General features: G+C 39.4%; 1 protein-coding gene across 2 annotated transcripts; it reads right to left on the reverse strand.

The window, feature by feature from the left end:
* Positions 1 to 397: 397 nt before the first annotated feature.
* On the reverse strand, positions 398 to 18,206 carry KCNV1 (potassium voltage-gated channel modifier subfamily V member 1). 2 transcript variants are annotated; one of them, XM_020970434.2, is made up of 5 exons: positions 17,603 to 18,206; positions 17,390 to 17,493; positions 15,691 to 16,187; positions 9,563 to 10,092; positions 398 to 3,905 (listed from the first exon to the last, which is right to left on the reverse strand). In XM_020970434.2, the coding sequence occupies exons 3-5, from the start codon at positions 16,170 to 16,172 to the stop codon at positions 3,394 to 3,396; spliced, it is 1,524 nt and encodes a 507-aa protein (XP_020826093.1). In that variant the 5' UTR covers positions 16,173 to 16,187; positions 17,390 to 17,493; positions 17,603 to 18,206; the 3' UTR covers positions 398 to 3,393. The 2 variants fall into 2 exon arrangements, with proteins under 2 accessions (XP_020826093.1, XP_020826079.1); XM_020970420.2 differs by having other exon boundaries at positions 17,390 to 18,206.
* Positions 18,207 to 19,050: the final 844 nt, after the last annotated feature.

A 19,050-nucleotide genomic window follows, 5' to 3' on the forward strand; every position in this document is an offset into this window, starting at 1 on the left:
TATAGGGTAATAACTGTATTGAAGAGTAATCCAGAAGATTAAGTAATTTGAAAAAGGCTTGCAAGTTTTCTGTTGTATTAGAATACAAAAGATATTTCAGTGGTTCCCTATTTTCTCTAGGATAAAATATAACCCCACCCCTCCCCATGGCAATAAAAGCCACATACAACCTGGCCCCAGCCTATTTTGCTGGACTGGTTTATACACACTTCCTCCTTATTCTACCTCCCGGAATCCACAGCTTACTTTAAAAAGAAGCAAAAGTATCACTCTCACATAAAGGCCTTCCTGATGCCCCTAGTTATATACATTTTAAAGAAAGCAAGGGTATATAAAGTGTGTGTGTGTGTGTGCATACATGTGTATGTGTTTGTGTGTGTGTATGTATGTGTGTGTATGAATGTAGCTGTATAGTGTAGGAGGTGATAACAGAATCAGAACAGTTTGTGCTCTCAAGGAACTTATAGTTTACTGTTGGGAAGCATCGTGAACACAGATTAGTATATATGTGCAAATAATTAGTATACATACATACATACATACATATATATACATACATATATACACACACACACACACACACACACACACACACACACACATACACATACATATACATATATTGCCCTTGAGGGAAGACACTTTTGTTTTTGCCTTCATATCACCAGTACCTTGCACACAATATTTAGTAAATGCTTATCTAAATGAATTGAAACTGAATGGTTTATTTATCTCCAGAATAGTCAAGAAAAATTTATTAAACACCTACTATGTGCCAGGCACTGTACTAAGGGCAAGGGATTCAAAGAGTCTCTGCTCTCAAGGAGAACAAAGTCTAATGGGGGAGATGACATGCAAACTAATACGTGCCAACAAGATATATACAAGGTAAATTGGAGATAATCAGGTGGAACACATTAGCATTAAAGGGGAGCAGAACAGGTTTCCTGCAGAAGGTGAGATTTCAACTAAAACTTAAAGGAAGCCGGAGAAACCAAGAGGAAAAGATGAGGAGAGAGAATTTCAGACATGTTTATCAGCCAGTAGCAAGGCATGGAGTCAGGAGATGGAATGTCTTGTGTGAGGAAGAGCAAGGAAGCCAAATTCACTATATCCCTAATTGCATGGAGGTAAGTAAGGTGTAAGAAAACTTGAAAAGTAAAAAGGTGCCAGCTTATGAAGGACTGTAAAAGCCAAAGAGAAGATTTTATATTTGATCCTGCAAGCAATAGGGAGCTACTGGAAGAATATGAATAGAAGTGGTGATGTGGTCAGACCTGCCCCTTAGAAAGATCAATTTGACAGTTGAGTTTGAGGTATCTTTGGACTTTATGTTTGAGATGTACAAGAGTCAATTGAAGTTGCAAGACTGGAGGTCAGGAGAAATCACTTTATTTTTTCTTCTTTTCTTTAATTGGTTAAGGCTGGATAAATAAATCTGAGAATCATCTGCTCAGAGATGTAGAATATCTTGTTAAAGCTTCAAAATACAACATCTAGACTTTTTCATTGTTATTGTCAATGCTCTGAATATGACACTGGCTCCCTTTCTGTTGTAATTAATTTAGTTTTTGTTCATATTATACAAGCACAAATCCTGAATATAAAGGTTTAAGATATAGAAAAATAGTCCAGAAAACCAGCATAAATATGAAAAATGTGTCATTCCCATTATAAATTCTCCTTGCTAGTTTAAAACAATTATTAGTTAATATTTATTTTAAAGCTTGACTTATTTTCTTAGGGAAAAATAATAATTCATTATGGTACCAGGTCTCTAGAAATTAATATTGTTTTTAAAAAGCTAGTATATGTTCTTCCTGGGTTAGAATTTATTCCATGGATTCAGGATTAATAAATAGGTACGGCACTTACCATGAAATCTCTATAGATCTCATTTACCTCCAGGTGGCATTGTGGTTAGAGAGCTGGCCGAGGTTTATGTCCTGTCTCTAACCATACTACTTTTGTGACTCAGAGCAAATAACTTAATCTCTCAGTGCTCTAGGCAACTAAGACTATAATAAATTGCAGAGAAGGTGATGACTGCCGTGGTAGAGGGAGCTTTCTCGCCTGGGAGATCTCTATATTGATGAAATGATAGGTCTAAGCCTATCCCTTTGACAAAGAATTTTATTTTATTGATTTTTCTTCCTAATAACTTGATAGTATTGGATGTTAATGCTATAATATGACAGACCAAATACTATTAATTCTCAAGATGGGTGATTGATTTTTTCTTGCCTTCTAGTCAGCCTCAAAACTTTAATTGAAAATTTACTCAACAATGAGAGAAATGTACACAATATAATTGAATAAATGAGTGACTACTGAGTCTACTGAGTTAATCAAATATACCCTCTTCATTGGCTGAGATAAAATCATTTAATAATTAAAATGCTGAATTTATAATTTGTTCATGATGTAATCTTCAAATAATCACTGAATCAAAGAAGAAATCAAAGACATCCATAGTCAACCAGGCACCCCTAGAGGATAAAATCTACCTGGGATACTATCAAGCAAATTGCCTTAGTAATTAATTGTATTACCCATAGTGAACCCATAGAGTTACTGTATCAGTTGTTAAGGATGAAAATATTTAATTCCTTGAGGTGGGAAAGCTATAATCTGAACCCTAATACTGCATTGTAGGTAGTCCACATTCCACATACCTGCCCCTATATCATTGTCTTTCTCCCCCACCTCCAACCCCCAAATAAGGATGATGTATTACAGTAAACATCCAGAATCACTTGTCCATTTAATTTGTTACCTATCCTACTTATTTAATCAGGGCATTTTATGAGAATGGAAGGTCAATCTCCAAACAGAAAATCAACTTTTTCTTAGTTCAAAGCTAATTGGCCCTTTCAGGGATTGAGTTCATGAGTGTGCCCATAGTAGCAACAGTCTCTTACTAATTAACAAAGACTTTTTTTTTCCTAGGGTAAGGCGATTGAGTACAAAAAAGGTAATCTATGTGGATATAAACTTTTACCCATCTTTTTGTGTTCTGAAATTTTTTTTCTCGATTACCTTTCCTTTAAAAATTGATCCTGAAGGCATAATCACTTCCGTAATGCTCTCCATGTCATAGTTTTATCACTGCACATTAGAAACATTTGTCATCAGAATGGTTTCATTTTGATGTATTATTTGCTTTGGCTGTTTTGAGATCCAAAAATGAGAAATAGCTCTAGTGTCACCCTGAATATTTCTGTTTGTCTTTGGGGATATAAAATATTCTGATACACCAAGGAAACAAGTTGAAAAAATTAAAACAGTAAATGCTACAAGATAATCGTCTTAATATTAGCAAACACATACATCAATACTTCATTAAACTTGCCAATAACATACAGGCTTTTAAAAAAAACACTGGAAGTGTATTTAAAACCAGAAGTCATCTCCCCCACTGCTTCTAGTACTTGCTCTTTCTCTGCCTTTCAATCGGAGCATTTCCATGATACTTCGGGCATAAACATCTCTCAGGTTAACACTGATATAGGAGTCAGTGGCTATATTCTTTGTCAATTTCTTCAAGGCTTCACGCTGTCGAACAGCTGCTTCTTTAAGCTTCAGAGTGAAATAGCAGGCCGAAAAGCGGTCATTAATAATAGCAATAGGCAAGGCCAAAACAAGTATCCCTGACAGTATACACACAAAGGCCACAATTTTGCCTGTGGTGGTGTCTGGCCTAATGTCACCATACCCCACAGTAGTCATGGATGTTGTTGCCCACCACCATGCACAAGGCACACTTGTGAAGGTTGTACCTGGCATGCTTTGCTCAGCAAAATATTCCACAGTTGAAAATATTGAAATGCCCACAGAGAGAAACAGGAGCAGCAGGCCAACCTCTTCATAACACTGAGTGAGTGTCATTCCTAGTGACCGCAAGCCTGAAATATGAGAAAAGTTGTCAGTCATTTGATCCACTTAATTCTTCTAATCACTATGAATACAGTTTAGATGCTAGCTAGGTAGCTTCTCCCTCCTCAATATATTTTGATTCGCCCACCATTTTGCTTTTATTTAAGCCCATTTTAGGACAGTTAGGTAGCACAGTGGATAGAGTGCTGAGCCTGGAGCCAAAAGATTCATCTTCCTGAGTTCAAATCTGGCCTCAGACACTTACTAGCTGTGTGACCCTGGGCAAGTCACTAAACCCTATTTGTCTCAATTTCTTCATCTGTAAAATGAGCTGGAGAAGAAAATGGCGAACCATTCCAGTATCTTTGCCAAGAAAACCCAAAATGGGGTCATAAAGAGTCATACATGACTAAAAAAACTTCTGAACTCAAAGCCTACCTTTGACTTCTTTTGTGATCCAGAAGGCATAAAGATGTACACATTTAGGTGTAAGTGAAGAAGACAGGACATGAAATAATTGACATATGTGACCCAGTTTACCTCAAGAGTTAAAGGACACTAACATAGAAGACTGTAGCCAGAGGACTGGATTTGGAAAAAGGAAGACTTGAGTTGAAAAACTGTGTAATCGTGGGTAAATTACTTAATATCTGAGAGCCACAGGAGACTACCTAAGACTAGAAGTTGAAGATGAGTTTTAGAGTTACATTTGTGGATGAGAATTTCCACTCTCAGAGTTTCCTGCCCTGATGAACTCACAGGTTCAAAAAAAAAAATCAATACCATCAAAACCTAGAAGTGTGTGCAGATCAGTAACTGTTGAAGGGAGAACTCCCAAGAAGGTTTCCTTATTTCTGGCTGAAAAAGTCTACCCCAGCTGAGTAGCTCATGTAAAAATAGCAACAACAATAACAATCACATTTATAATGCACCTCAGGGTTTGCAGAGCGCTTTGGATACATTTTCTCACTTGAGCTACAATACTGTACAGGCTTCTCCATTATTCCCAGAGATTACCTGAAATGGAAAGGAACTTCCTATTGATTCCCCTTCAGAATTTAGATGTTCCATTTTATTAGATGTTATTTTAGAAACAGGGAATTTTTAGAACTGGAAGGAATCTCAGTGGTTAGCTAGTTCAACTCATATATAAAGGAATTCACACTAAAAACATTCTGTAGTGTATGCAATACTTATGTGATCCTTTGACACTAGCAGACTATGAATGATGTGTTCATCCAAAGACATGCATGACTCTCAGACCTACTTGTACTTCTTCTTTTACCTAGTTCATGGCCTGCCTGTTTTTACGGCCAGTGGGGCACACTCCACTCTCTACAATACTCTTCTGGGAGGCTATAATAAGTCTCCCCGGTGACCAGCAAGGTGAAGGTGCTCCATTTATCTGAGAGATGGTCAAGAAAATGGGTAGGGAAGAATGCCCTAATCATTAGTCCACCTTAAGAAATGCCTAGTCCAATCAACCCAGGAACCAGTTATAGAAACCTACACCCTAGCCTATTATCCCTGATAAAACTTGACCCAAATCCCTAAAACTCCAGTGTGGTCTCCCTCAAATATAAAACTTATACCTTTGAGTTCAGGGCCATGTACTCTTTTGGCATGTGACAGTGGAAGCTCTGCCCTTCATCACAGACATTACCTAGAGCTCCATTTAGTTGCTCCCCTGGGTCACTTCCTTCTTCCCTTGCCTTGTGCTGCTTGCCTCTGGACCATAGTCTTAGTACCTGCTATGGTAGGTGTCAATCATTCAGGACATGAACACCAGGGCTATGGGTCTCAACCCTGTGCCTTAGCATCAGGGAACTCCTTCTCCTCCTTTAGTCCATGAGTTGCTGACCAAGATTGGGACTAAGTTGGGGAGCCCCACACTCAGAATGTCCTCATTGAACCCCAGTCCCACTAAACAGGGACTCCTGCTCCTCAGAACTGCTTTATTAGTGGAGGAACCAGACAACTCATAAAACATGTACCTCCCCCCCCCCCATGGCCATCCAGCCTTAGCTTAAAGATTCCAATGAGGTGGAAGCAACCACTTGCTGAGTCAGCTTATTCTATTTTTAATTAGCTCTAATTGTTAGGAAGTTGTTCCTGACATCTAGCCTAAACAGGCCTTTTGGCAAACTTATACTCAAGGCAAAATTACTGCCCTGTAGGACTGAAAAGATCAAGTCTCTTCCCTCTTCTTTATGACAACCTTTCAAATACTTGAGGATAGATATGTCTTTTCTTCTACAGTCTAAACATTCCCAGTTTTCATAGTAATAATAATGCTTATTATTACTATGGTTATTGTACCTATCTGTACATTATCTCCTTTACAGTTGTGTTCATTTGTTCACATGTATGTATTCCCAATGATATCATAGTCTTCTGGAGCCTGGAATATCTGTCCCCTAGTTGGGTTTCATCTCACAATGGTATGTGGGGTATGTCCTCAGGAAATGTTGTTTACTGACAGGTTGCCTTTTCTTCACTTTTACAATACTGTGTGTTAGGCACCTTGTATGACACTTGCTTATCACATATCTATAATTTCAGTTCTACTAAAAAACATCTCTCTAAGGTTTTAGGTAGAGTACTTGCTTTTCTAGATCTGACTCAATTCCATCCCCTACCTCCCACCCCCGACAATGAGCAATCTTTCTTCTATTTTAAGGAGACAGTAAAGCAAGCATAGGCAGCTAGGTGGCACAGTATTTAGAGTACTGGGCCTGAAATCAGTAAGATTGAAGTTCAAATTCTACCTCAGACACTTACTAGCTGTGTGACCCTGGGCAAGTCACTTGACCTCTCTTGTTCTTAATTTCCTCATCTATAAAATGGGGATAAAAATAGCACCTACCTTACAGGATTGTTGTAAGGATCAAATGAAATAATATGCATAAAGTGCTCTGCAAACATTCAAAAGCACTATATAAATGCTAGCAATTATTCAAAGAGCCAAATCTCCACTTCATTGCTGTGCTGACCTTTCCCATTCAATCCATTTGTTTGAGGAAGAAAGAACCTGGTTTTGATAATTTCATATCCTTGGAAGAATCAAAGAAGGGATGATCCAATCTGTTGAAGGCTTAAGCCTCCAAATAAATCACTTATAATGAGAAGAATGTCAATGTCTTATCAGGGAGCTCCCCTGATGTATGGGGGACAGGGAATAGGGATCTTCTGAAAGCATGATCAATTTTTTTACATCAAAATGCACATTACAACATAAGGCCAGAGTTAAGTCAAAGTGGCTCTGATCTGACTCACCAAAGGCTATTTGAAATTAATTCAAGTATTATTTATACTTTCATTACTCTAGATTATGATATTCAGCTTCCCCAATTGGACATGAGTTATTAAGAAGCTATTTATTGTTAGAGACCAATGAATAATGTATTTGAGGTTTAACAGTTTTAGAAGACCTCTTAAGCAGCTTGCAGAGATGGTCAGATTGAAAATATTGTTGTTTTTATAGACCTGTTCTTTGCACAGTTATCAATATAGTAATGCATTTTTTCATGGATGTCAGACCTCAATGGGGCTTTAGAAATCATCCAGTCCAACTTTTCTCCTTTTACAGAGGAGGAAACTTCAGCCAGAAGAGGTCAAGTGAATTTTGCAAAGATCACACAGCTTGTTAATGACAGAGTAGGGACTTAAGTCCAGGTTTCCTAACTCCTAGCCCACTGATTTTTCTACTTTGCATGATTATATTTCATTTTGGTGAAAGTGTCTTAAACATTTTCCAAATAAATAAAAGAAAACTAGATAGTTGGACTGAACTACGTTACCTTATTCTGATAATTAATATCTGTGTGGGGAGAGAGACAGAGGGGGAAAGTATTTGTCCTTTTTGTTTCCTAAATAACTTTATTTTACAAGGATGTCAAACTTCATGTAGCTGATGAGTCCATCTTATATCTAAGCACGAAGTTATGCTCTTATACTTAACCTATCTATGGAGATGATGCTTGTCTAAGAATTTAGAAATTTTTTGTAGAAAGCTGACAGTGGAAATTGCTGTTGTTTCCCTTTTTCTCCCTTTTTTTTTGAGAAAAATGTAGTCTTAACTGTGTTTTAAAATCAAAACCCAGGGAGAGTTTATAAATACACTAGGAAAGCATCCCATTATGTGCGTCAAAAAACAAAGACTAGAGCTTTTAAAAGTTATTGGGAACCCCATTATCAAGGCTACGTTATGTGAAACTGAGAAAATACTCTAAACAGAAAACAATAATGAAATTGTCAGGAAAAGTCCAAAATCAATCTACTTTGGTTAAAAAAAATAGGCCAATTTACCTTCCCCAACTCCCTAGGTCCCTTGAGATATGGACAAAACTATGCAGTGCAGCCAATAGAGCTATAGCTATAGGAAATAATCTCCTTCACTCAATCCCTGATTCTCCCCTCTTATTCCTCCATTCTACTATCTAATTTCTCCCTCTCCCCAATGGAGAAAATTTCGTGTCTGTGAAGCCCTGAAATGGTGATTACCTGGTATATATTTTGGTTAGAGGGTAGTTTGTATGTAACTGGTCATTCTTGTAGATGGGCTAAATGAACAACTTCTATGCAGGACACTCCTTTTTCCTTTGCAAAAGCATATTGGGGGGCAGCTAGGTGGCACAGTGTTTGATAAAGATCCAGCCTTGGAGTCAGGAGGGCCTGAGTTCAAATCCAACCTCAGACACATGACATTTACTAACTGTGTGACCCTGAGAAAGTCACTTAACCCCGATTGCCTCACCAAAAAAAAAAAAGTATATTGGGAAGTGACCACACCACTTTATACCAAACTGTGGGTGGATTATCAAGGCGGAGAGTCATCAGAAGTTTCTTTGTCCTCTGTGCCCAGAAGAATATTTTGCTAGCTCCCTGCTGGACCCAAAGTAAAAACTTGCTTATACATTCTTATATGTCCATAACCATACTATTTTTATAATGTGATGACAAATGGTAAAGGGATTTCTGAAAATTATGAAGAGCAAATGAGAGGGGTCAATGGTTACATTTTCAACTTTGCTATGTGCACCCTTGAAAATTATACTAATTTTATGTTTACATTATTTATCTCTGTCTCCTACAAGTCCTTTAAATTTAATTCTTCGATTAAAAATTTCGATTTGTGTTATCTTCTACGTTAGACCTTTCCTTACCCTCCCATCTAATAATGCCTCCTACCCAAGAATTACTTTATTATCTATTTTGCATATATTTTTACATTATCATGTTGTTTCCTCACATAGAGTGAGAACTCCTTGGATTAAGTATTTCATTTTTATTCTTTTGTCTTCATTTAAGTGCCTAGCATAGTACCTAGCTCATAGCATGTGATTAGTAAATGATTTAGGATTGGCAGATATTGTATATGTTGCTTTCCCTTGTGGAATGTAAGCCCTGTGAGGGTGAGTGAGGGACAAGATTGTTTCATTTTTGTGTTTGTACTCTGGAGCTTAACAGAGGGCCTTGCACAAAATAGGTGCTTAATAAATGCTTGTTGATTGATTAAATATGACGCCTATCACTACATTAGGGCCTCAGGAAAGAGGGGGAACACATGTCCACTGGGTTGCTACGTATTTTGTTCAGGTACAGAATACAATTTTTCATTTTTACAATTATCTCAAGCACTTAAAACCCATGGTAGTTTTAAAAAGCATCAATGAAGTGTGAATACCTGTTGAATGTCTGCCCAGTTTTAGCATGCGCAGAGCCCTGAGCAGCCTCAAAACCTGTACGATGCGCCCCACATTTTCCAGCTCTTGTGTGGTTTCACTTTCGCTCAGGCTCTCCACCAACAGAGTGATATAGAAGGGGAGGATGGCCAGGAGGTCGATGATGTTTGCTACCTTCCTTAAGAAGCCACACCTATTCCTTACACAGAGTAAGCGCAGAGCAAACTCCCCTGTGAACCATGTAATACACAGGTACTCCAGGGCCTCCAATAGCTGCATGTCCAGCCAGCTTGGCTCAGATGACATCAGGGCCATGTTGGCAATGGACACGACCACAAAGATGATGGAGATGATTCCAAAGATTCTGGCAGCAGTGGAAGACCCTGGTTTTTCCAGAATGTCCCAGAGCTTCTGTCGGGTAGTAGGGCAGAGCCCTTGAGAAAAGTCCTGGTCACTCTCTTGCTGGCTTTCCTGGTCTTCAGTATCATCCTTGAAGTCTAAGGTCTCACTCAACTCCTTCCTTTTCAAGTACCTTTCCAAAAGAATAATATGATTATTAGAACTTTTATTAAAAATAATGGCTTTAATACTAATGATACTTTTTAAAGTAACACTTAAGTACTTCAAGTTCTTAAGTACTTTAAGTACTACTACCATAGTAGTAAAAAGACCATTTGGACCTGCACTTGGAAATCTTGAATCTCACTTCTATCTTTTAGTAGCTTTGGGTGAATATATTCAATCAGCAATTAGAAATACGGGACTCTAGAGAAAAAGGGTAAAGGTGGAAATATAAAAATGGGGGTTATTTTCCTAGAAATGATCACTGATATCATGGAAGTGAAGATACAAATAGAGGAGAGAATATATAGAAAAAAATAAAATATAAGGATAGGACATTAGGGGACTTCAATATAAAAAGTGGGAGAAGGGTAAGACTGAAGCAAAAGAGAAAGAAAAGAAACAGTCAGAAAGGAGAAACATGAGAATGCAGTATAATGGAAGCCAAAGGGAAAGAATACCAAGAAAGAGGTGAACAGAATCAAATGCTGCAGAGATGTCAAGTAGGATAAGACCAGAACAAAGAATATGAGATTTAATTTTACTTCTGGTACTGTGCATTTGAAAGTTGGAAGGGACCTTACTAATTTAATGCTGTCAAACTTAAATAGAAAAAGGGGGCATGGATCTATACATAAAGATCCCTGAGAGTTGAATACTGATTTAGTTTTAAAATGTAATGTAATCTACATTTTATTTTTTTCATTTTGTTAAATATTTCTCAATGACATTTTATTCTGGTTTGGGTCTATTTAGGAGTGATGTGGGCCACATATGGTCTGAGAGTCGTGTATTTGGACCTTTGATCTATTCAATGCAGCAAATAGTTACTAAGCAATCTACCATATGATAGACATTAGTGTATACACACATCTATACATGTGCACATATATGTATAGAAAAACATATATGAGTATCAGTGGGATATATGTATTTATACATATGTGTATATAGGATAATTTGGAAATAATCTCTGAGAGAAAGTACTAATATTAAGGAGGACCTGGAAAGACTTCTTTTTCTTCTTTTTTTGTAGGCAATTGGGGTTAAGTAACTTGCCCAGGATCACACAGCCAGTAAGTGTCAAGTGTTTGGTCTGAGGCCGGATTTGAACTCAAGTCCTCTTGACTTCAGAGCCTGTGCTCTATCCACTACACCACCTAACTGCCCCCCAAAGACTTCTTTTGGAATGTGAGATTTTAGCTGAGACTCAAAGGAAGCCAAGAAAACCAGGAGGTGGAGGTGAGGAGGGAGAGAATTCCAGGTGTGTGTGACAGCCAGTGAAATGGATGGAGTCATGAGATCTAGTGTCTTGTATAAGGATTGTCAAAAATCAAGAATCAGTGGATAGTGGAGTGAATGAAGGGAAGACTAGAAAAGTGCAAAGAAGTCAGGATATAAAGAGCTTTAAAAGTCAAACATATGATTTTACACTTGATCCTGGAGGTAATGATCCTTAGTTTAATGAATAGTGGTTTGGGTCATATGGTCAAAGCTTTATTTTAAGAAAAATTACTTTGATAGTTGAATGGGGGATGGTCTGTTGTGATCAGAGAGAAACTTGAGGTGAGGAGGTCAATCCCAAAGTCTACTGCAACAGTTCAAGTGTGAGGTGATGAGGGACTGTGACAGGGTGGTGGTAGTGTCAGAGAAGAGGAGGGGTAATGAGAAATTTTGTAAAGAGGACTTGGAAACCAATTCTATATGTGGTGTCAGAAATAGAGTATGAGACCTAGGTTGTAAAACTGGGTGACTAGGAGGATGGTGGTGCCCTCAATAGCAGTAATTAAATTAGGAAGAAGGGAAGATTTTGGGGAAAACAAATGAATTCACTTTTGTACACATTGGGTTTAAGACATTTATGTGACACTCAGCTGGAGATACTCAATAGGCAGTTGGAGATATAAGATTGAAGGTTATCAGAAAGATTTAGGTCTGAGTAAATAGATCTGATAATTATCCACATAGAGATAATCATTCAATCCCTGAGAGTTGATGAGATTAACAAGTAAAATAATATAGAAGGAGGAGAGAATAGGGCCCAAGAGAGAGGCCTTGCGGGATGACTACCACTAGTGGTTCTAACCTAGATCATGATCTTGCAAAGGTTGAGCTGAGAAGGAACTTTCTGTCTGGCAGGAGAGCTTGGAAAGAATAGTTCTGGAAGGAGCTGCTAGGTGGTGCAGTGGACAGCTCTCTGGCCCTGGAGTCAGGAGGACCCGAATACAAATTTGACCTCAGATATTTGACACTTACTAGCTGTGTGACCCTGGACAAGTCACTTAATCCTGATTGCCTCACCAAAAAGCAAAAAACAAACAAACAAACAAACCAAAAAAACCCCAAAAGAAACCCAACAACATAGAACCAGTTATAGGTTCTTCAGAAAATTAGTTCATTTAGGGGCAGCTAAGTGGCACAGTGAATAGAGCACTGGTCCTGGAGTCAGTCTGAGTTCAGATCTAACCTCAGACACATGACACTCACTAGCTGTGTGACTCTGGGAAAGTCACTTAATCCCAATGACCTCGCCCTCCTAAAAAAGTTCCAGAAAAACATAGTAAGAAGAGTGTATTAAGAAGAGGATGATTGATAGTGTCAAAGACTGAAGAGAGATCAAGAAGGATGAGGAGTGAAAAAAAGCCATTAGATTTGGCAATTAAAAGTTCATTAGAGAGAGCAGTTTCAGTTGAATGATGAGGTCAGAACCTTAAATAATCAAGAAAAGAATGAGAGGAAAGGAAGTGATGGCCCCATTTGTAGACTAGAGGGCCTTCAGAAAGAATTTAATCATGTGGGCAAGCTAGGTGGTGCAGTTGATAGAGCACCAGCCCTGGAGTCAGGAGGACTTAAGTTCAAATCTGCCTCAGACACCTGACACTTACTAGCTGTGTGACTCTGGGCAAGTCACTTAGCCCCATTGCCTAGCCAAAGTAATAATAATAATAATAATAACAATAATAATTTAATCATGAAGTGGAAGAGAGATACTGGACTTACAAAAAGAATCAGTAAGGTGTCATCTTCAATGCCTGGAATGCACTTCCTCTGCTGCTTAGAAACTCTACTTTCCTTCAGAGCTTAGCTCAAGTGCTGTTCCTTCTTGAAGCCTCTCCTGATCTTTCCAGCTGCTAGTACCTTCCACCTGTCCTGCTCCCATTTTTAGCATAGTTATTATATGTACACATATTTTCTCTTTGATACACAATAGCTCTTTGAAGGCAAGGTTTATATATCTATACATATCTATATCTTATAACTCTATCTATCTATCTATCTATCTATCTATCTATCTATCTATCTATCTATCTATCTATCTTTAAAACCCAAGCACTTAGCCCAGTGCGTGGCCCATGGTAGACACTTAATAAATCCTATTGAATGCTTTAATAGTTGCCTTTACACCATTCTCTCTCAAATATATATATACATACATATATATGTATATATATGTATGTATATATATATATATATATAAAATCTTTTTTTTGTTATAAGAAGACATTCAGAAAGAAACTAATGTTCTTGCTAGAAGAAAAGGATTATTTGATTATTTGAATTACTAAAATGCAACATGAATAATACCATCTTCCCATTCACCCAGGTTCATGACTTTGACTTTTTCCTCTCTCAATCACCCCACATAGTTATTACCCAACATTGTTGATTCTACTTTGGTACATCTCTTGTGTTTATCCCCTCCTTTCTATTCCAGCCTTAATAACCTCAGTCCTGACTTTTCTTTCATTTAGAACATTATAATCTATTAGCATATAGTATCATATATTAGTCTATCACACTTTGACCATTTTGATAAGAAGAGAGGAGGGCCTGCAACAAAGTGTATGCACTGGCATTAGTGAATAGGGGATGGATACAAATGATGTCCCCAAAATGGAATCCATATTGAAGTATGGATTGTGATAATTGGCCTTCCTATTTCTAGTCAATTGCCTCTACAATCTATCCTTCACACTCTGACCTTAGTAATTTTGCTAATGTACTGTTCTGATTATGTCACTCTTCTAAGAAATCTTCAGTAATTTCCTATTACTCACCAAATAAAGTAAAATCTTCTGATCTAGGCATTCAAAGAACACCACAATCTACAGCTTTCCCTGCCCACTTCCCCATTCTTTAGTGATAAAAGTGATACTTTACTCCTTAATTCTCCCCCCCAAAAAAAACTGTTTGAAGCTTTTCTCTCCTCACTGTATCTTGTTTTTAGTAATTGCCTTTGTATCATGGCTATTTGTGTATTTTTCCTTTCTACCATTAGATTGTTAGTTTTTTTGGAGTAATCTCTGTGTAGGATCCATTTACGTATAACCAGAGGCTAATGGTGTCTTTTAAATAGCAGATGCTTAAGCAACATTTGTCAAATGGAATTTAATCATAAACACACATATTTATATCACTTCAATTACAAAGTGCTTTCCTCACAACAACATTGCAAATAGGTGGTATAAGGTATTATCACCATGTTAAAGAGAAGGAAACTGAGGCCTGGAGACATTATAAAGCTAGTGCTGACCCCAGGTCCCCAGACTACACATTTAGAAACTGTAGGCTGATATCTCATCTTAGAAACTGTAGTGTGAGCCTGAGTCTGAGTTTCCTCCTCTGTAATATGTGGGTAATAATATTATGTAACTCCCAGACTCGTTATAAGGATTAAATGAGTCAAAGTAAATGTGTGTGTGTGTGTGTGTGTGTATAGATGGGATCAAATTAATTATTTCACTTTACTTGCCATATGCCATATGGCCAGGTCACTTCACTCTTACCCAGAATCCTTATCTGTAAAATGGAGATAATTAATTTTACTGCCTCTTTCACAAGATCGATATGAGGAGAGTTTTTAAGTCCCCGAATATGTAAACTAAGTGCTATTATTTGCACAGTGGTCATCAAAATCCTCTACTTTTTCATTGTCTAGGAACTGACTTTCCATCTTCCAGAGCAATCTGAAATGACCTCTTGGTGCTCAGTCCCCCTAGTACCCCAAGTTTTCATATTCAGTCCTCCCCATTTTATTTTATTTTTTGTTGCTCAGTTTTATTTTTATTTTTAATTCCCAATTCAATCCTTTCCTTCCTATTTTAATGAAAATAGTACAGTACAAAATCAGATATCAAAAATCAGGAGCACCTGTTGAAAGATTTCTCTCACCCTTACATGTCCTCTACTTCTAATTTAGAGTGATCCCAGATCTTGAGTTGGAAGGAACCACAGAGGCCGTCAAATCCAGCCCTTTCATTTTGTTGGTGAGGAAACTGAGGCCCAGAGAAGTTACATAACTTTAGCAAAATCAAATAGTCTCACAGGTGGAATTCATTTCATCCGACTCCTCCTTCCAGTTCTCTAAAATGCCTACCAAACTTAAAGACAAACAAAGCCCGCAGGACTCCACAAACGCTATGGTTCTCGTTTTACCCCTGACTCTTAGTCCCCTTCCCCAAAGTGCCCTCAGCTATTCTGGTAAATACATTGCGAGCCACCTACTAGCCTCTCCTTTCTTGGCACTCTTAGGCCCACGCGGGGCGCTTGCCCCTTCTCCGTAGGATACCTGTCTCTACAGCAGGAGTCAATGCTCAGCTCGTCGATGCCCCAGTACTGGATCTCCTGTAGGAAGGAGAGCGCGCATAGCTGCTCCATGACGTGCAGCCGGCCAGTGCGGTAGTAGTGTAGGATGTATCGGAAAGCTTGAGAGCTCCTGTCGAAGAAGTACTCATTGTCCACCAGGTTGGCGTCGTCGCAGAGCTCTAGGGTGCTGGAGGCGGCGGCCAGGGTGCCGGGGTGGCGGCAGGACGCCACCACCACGGCCAGCTTGCCCAGCCGCGTGTGCGGGAAGCAGGACAGCGCTTGCTGGGACAGGACGAAGCGGCTGCCGCCCACGTTAACGGTGAAGCTGTCCCCCAGAGCCAAGGGCTCTCCTTCTCCCTCGCTGCAGAAGACGCTGGATTCTAAGGAGATCAGCGAGCCGCTGCTCAGCGGCGTCTCATTGGCTGCCCCGGAAGCTAGGGACCGGCAGCTGAAAGGAACCTCCATCCTTGCCACCTGGTCCTGTGGACATGACAGAGTTTAAGGAGAAGAGCGGGCCCCGGGTGGGAGGCAGGGGATGCGTGGCGGTGGCGCCCAAAGGACTGGCAGCGGGTGCTTGAGGAACCGCCAGGAGGGGAGACAAGCAGCTTCCTGCTTGCTAGGCTTTCCTCTCCACCCCCTCCACTTGCTTTCCCTCTGAGGAGATAAATGCACTCAACCAGGGGGACCTAAGAGTGCCAGCCTTGAGGGGGCCAAGAGTCAGATGGACAGAAAGGAGGAATCACCTGAAGGAGAATCGGGCAAGTCAGAATACGGGCCGCATGCCAGGGCTAGATTTTTTTTTTTTTAAATCAAGAGTTCGTTTAATGCCAGGTCTGTCCCGTCCCCACGCCCATCTTCTGCGACTGATCCTTCCCAACCTACTAGGGAGGATCTGCCTTTAAGAGGAGTGACAAACGCGTGTGAATCGACTCGACAACTCGGGTGGGGTTGAGGAGGTGGAGGGAAGCTGGAGGTGGAGAGATGCAGGAAAAGTAAGGGGTGGGGTGGGACGGAGGTGGGAGTGTGGGGCTGCTCTTCGCTTTCCTTCCAGTGCCCTAAAAAAAAAAAAGGGTAAGAACGGGCCTTTCCTTGAAGCCCTTTCCAACTAGTAGATTTCTGGTTTCTTCTGTTTTGGGTTATAACAAAACAAAAAAACCCAATGCTTTCTGGAAAGTGGAGGAGACAGGGCAGTGGATGGGGTAGATAGCATTAGGCAGCTTAGTTCAATTACCAGTTCAATCCAATTCGAATCTACTTTTCCTCTCCTGGTTTTTGACCCCTGCTTGCGAAATACCGACAGTTTCGTGAGAGTACACTCTCTTTCCCACTTGGGAAACCACTAGTAACTTGGGGTTTCCAGTGAATAACCTATGCAGTCCCCTTAGACCTGGGCGGGGGGGCTTTACTTGTGGTCACTTTGGCATTCCCCTAAAAGTTACTGAATGAGCTTCCCTAGGAGTTGGACAGAGACTGAAAGAACTCGCTCTCCGGATAAATGAAGGCAGAAGCATCATTAAACAGAGTTGGGTGCCCAAGGCAGTTTAAAGAATGACCTTAGTAAAAGGCAGAGAGGAACTCCGCTCCGCAAAATGAAAGACTAATTCGGTGCCTGGGATATTTTGTTTTGTTGGTACCGCTTTGGGGGCCTGACCTATAAAGAGGGATGTCTCGTTGTTACTTACCAGCGCTCCCGTTAGCCGCTGCTCTGCTGCACATCTGGGCTGGGCACAGCAGCTGCAGCTTTGGAGGAAGCTGTTACTGAGACTTCATTCGTCCCTCTCAGCGCCTGTCATGAGGAGAGGATATGTGGGCAATGACTTCGATGACCAAGGAGGCGTGGCACAGGGCCCCTGGTTATAAATCGAGCCTTTGCCTTTCAGGCTTCTCTTGCCTACCTCCACCTTCCAGTTGTTCGGTCAGCTTTACCGCCTCCAGCCTGGCTTTTGACAGTGATGTTCTGCGGAGCCCTGCTCTGTAGTCACCCAGCCTTCTAGCACTGGGAGCAGGCAGTGAAAAGTGAACAGGAGGGGAAGGAGGAGGTGTGGAAAGAGGAGGGAACTGAAAGCCTGGAGACACTGACAATTATATTTATCTTGAAGGCAGTTAACACTTAAAGTATTAATTTTCATCCCCCTTCTTCTTTGCCCCTACAAATGCTCAAGGTAAAAGTTCTCCAGTCTTCAAATAATCATGTCAATCAGGAGTTAGCTAATTATATCTCATATGTTGTGGCCCTGGATCATGTTTTCAATATCTTGCAAAAATTTATCCTTCTTCATTCTGCAGTGTCACTAAGGTTTCTGAGAAAGAGAGAATATCTTTTCTTGTCTCCTTTTCCTCCTAAGTCGTTTTAGAAGATGAACAAAAATAAATCAGAGGCAACAAAGTACCATTTCTTTGGCAGGGCTCTAGGGTGGAGGAGGACAACGTAGGATGAAGTTGTTCGTTTTATTTTCTTCCTGTAAGAATAAATAACCAATTCCAGAAAAAAAAAGTTTTTGAAATATTCTGGGTTCAGGTTAGTCTGAAAGCTATCCATTTATTAAAAATATTACCAACTCCCAATTTTTTCTTAATTTTACTCATCAAGAATTAAGAAATAAGTCCATGGGGGTTCTTCTGTGAGAGCAGGAGGAGATAGGCCATGCCAAAAGTACTCTCACAGTGTGATGACTCCTCCTGATTATATCTTAGATTGTAATATGAAATCTAAGCTTATAAACAAGGTATTAATTATGATGTAAAAGTAGTTAATGGCAAACATGCCCCAAACAACAAATTATGGCCTGAATGAGTATTGTTCCCTTCATAGTGGTCACCCTAGAACATTAAATAATACATCTAACAGTGCAGACATTGGAGTTCCTTTTTGGAACTCCTCCGAAGGGATTATCTTTCAAGATTGTGGTAGGGTTATCTTTAATAAGTCCAATGGTATTCAACCTTCATCTTTTGAAGAGTTCATTTTTGGAAAATGACAAAAACTATTTGGTACCAAATCTTCTAAATAATGAGGATGATCAAGCTAAAATCCTTCCCTGAATTTCCATGCTCTTACACTTTTCATACCCTTTTATCCTGCTGTTATTTCTGTATTCTTCATCTCAATAAAGTAAAAACAAACAAAGCACTTATTAAGTGATGGATATAAAGAAAAACAAATTTAATGGTCTCTTCCTGCAAGTTGCCTACATTTTACTGGGGAGGTGGTAGGAGAACGTAAGGAGTCTATGTGTATATATGTATGTGTATACATACATACGTATGTGTATAAATATATATAATATATATACATATGCATATAAATGATAATTTAGGGGGAGATAGGAAGAACACTAATAAC

Source organism: Phascolarctos cinereus, unplaced genomic scaffold (assembly GCF_003287225.1).
Source record: "Phascolarctos cinereus isolate Bilbo 61053 unplaced genomic scaffold, phaCin_HiC Scaffold_4;HRSCAF=312, whole genome shotgun sequence".
Classification (NCBI taxonomy): domain Eukaryota; kingdom Metazoa; phylum Chordata; class Mammalia; order Diprotodontia; family Phascolarctidae; genus Phascolarctos; species Phascolarctos cinereus.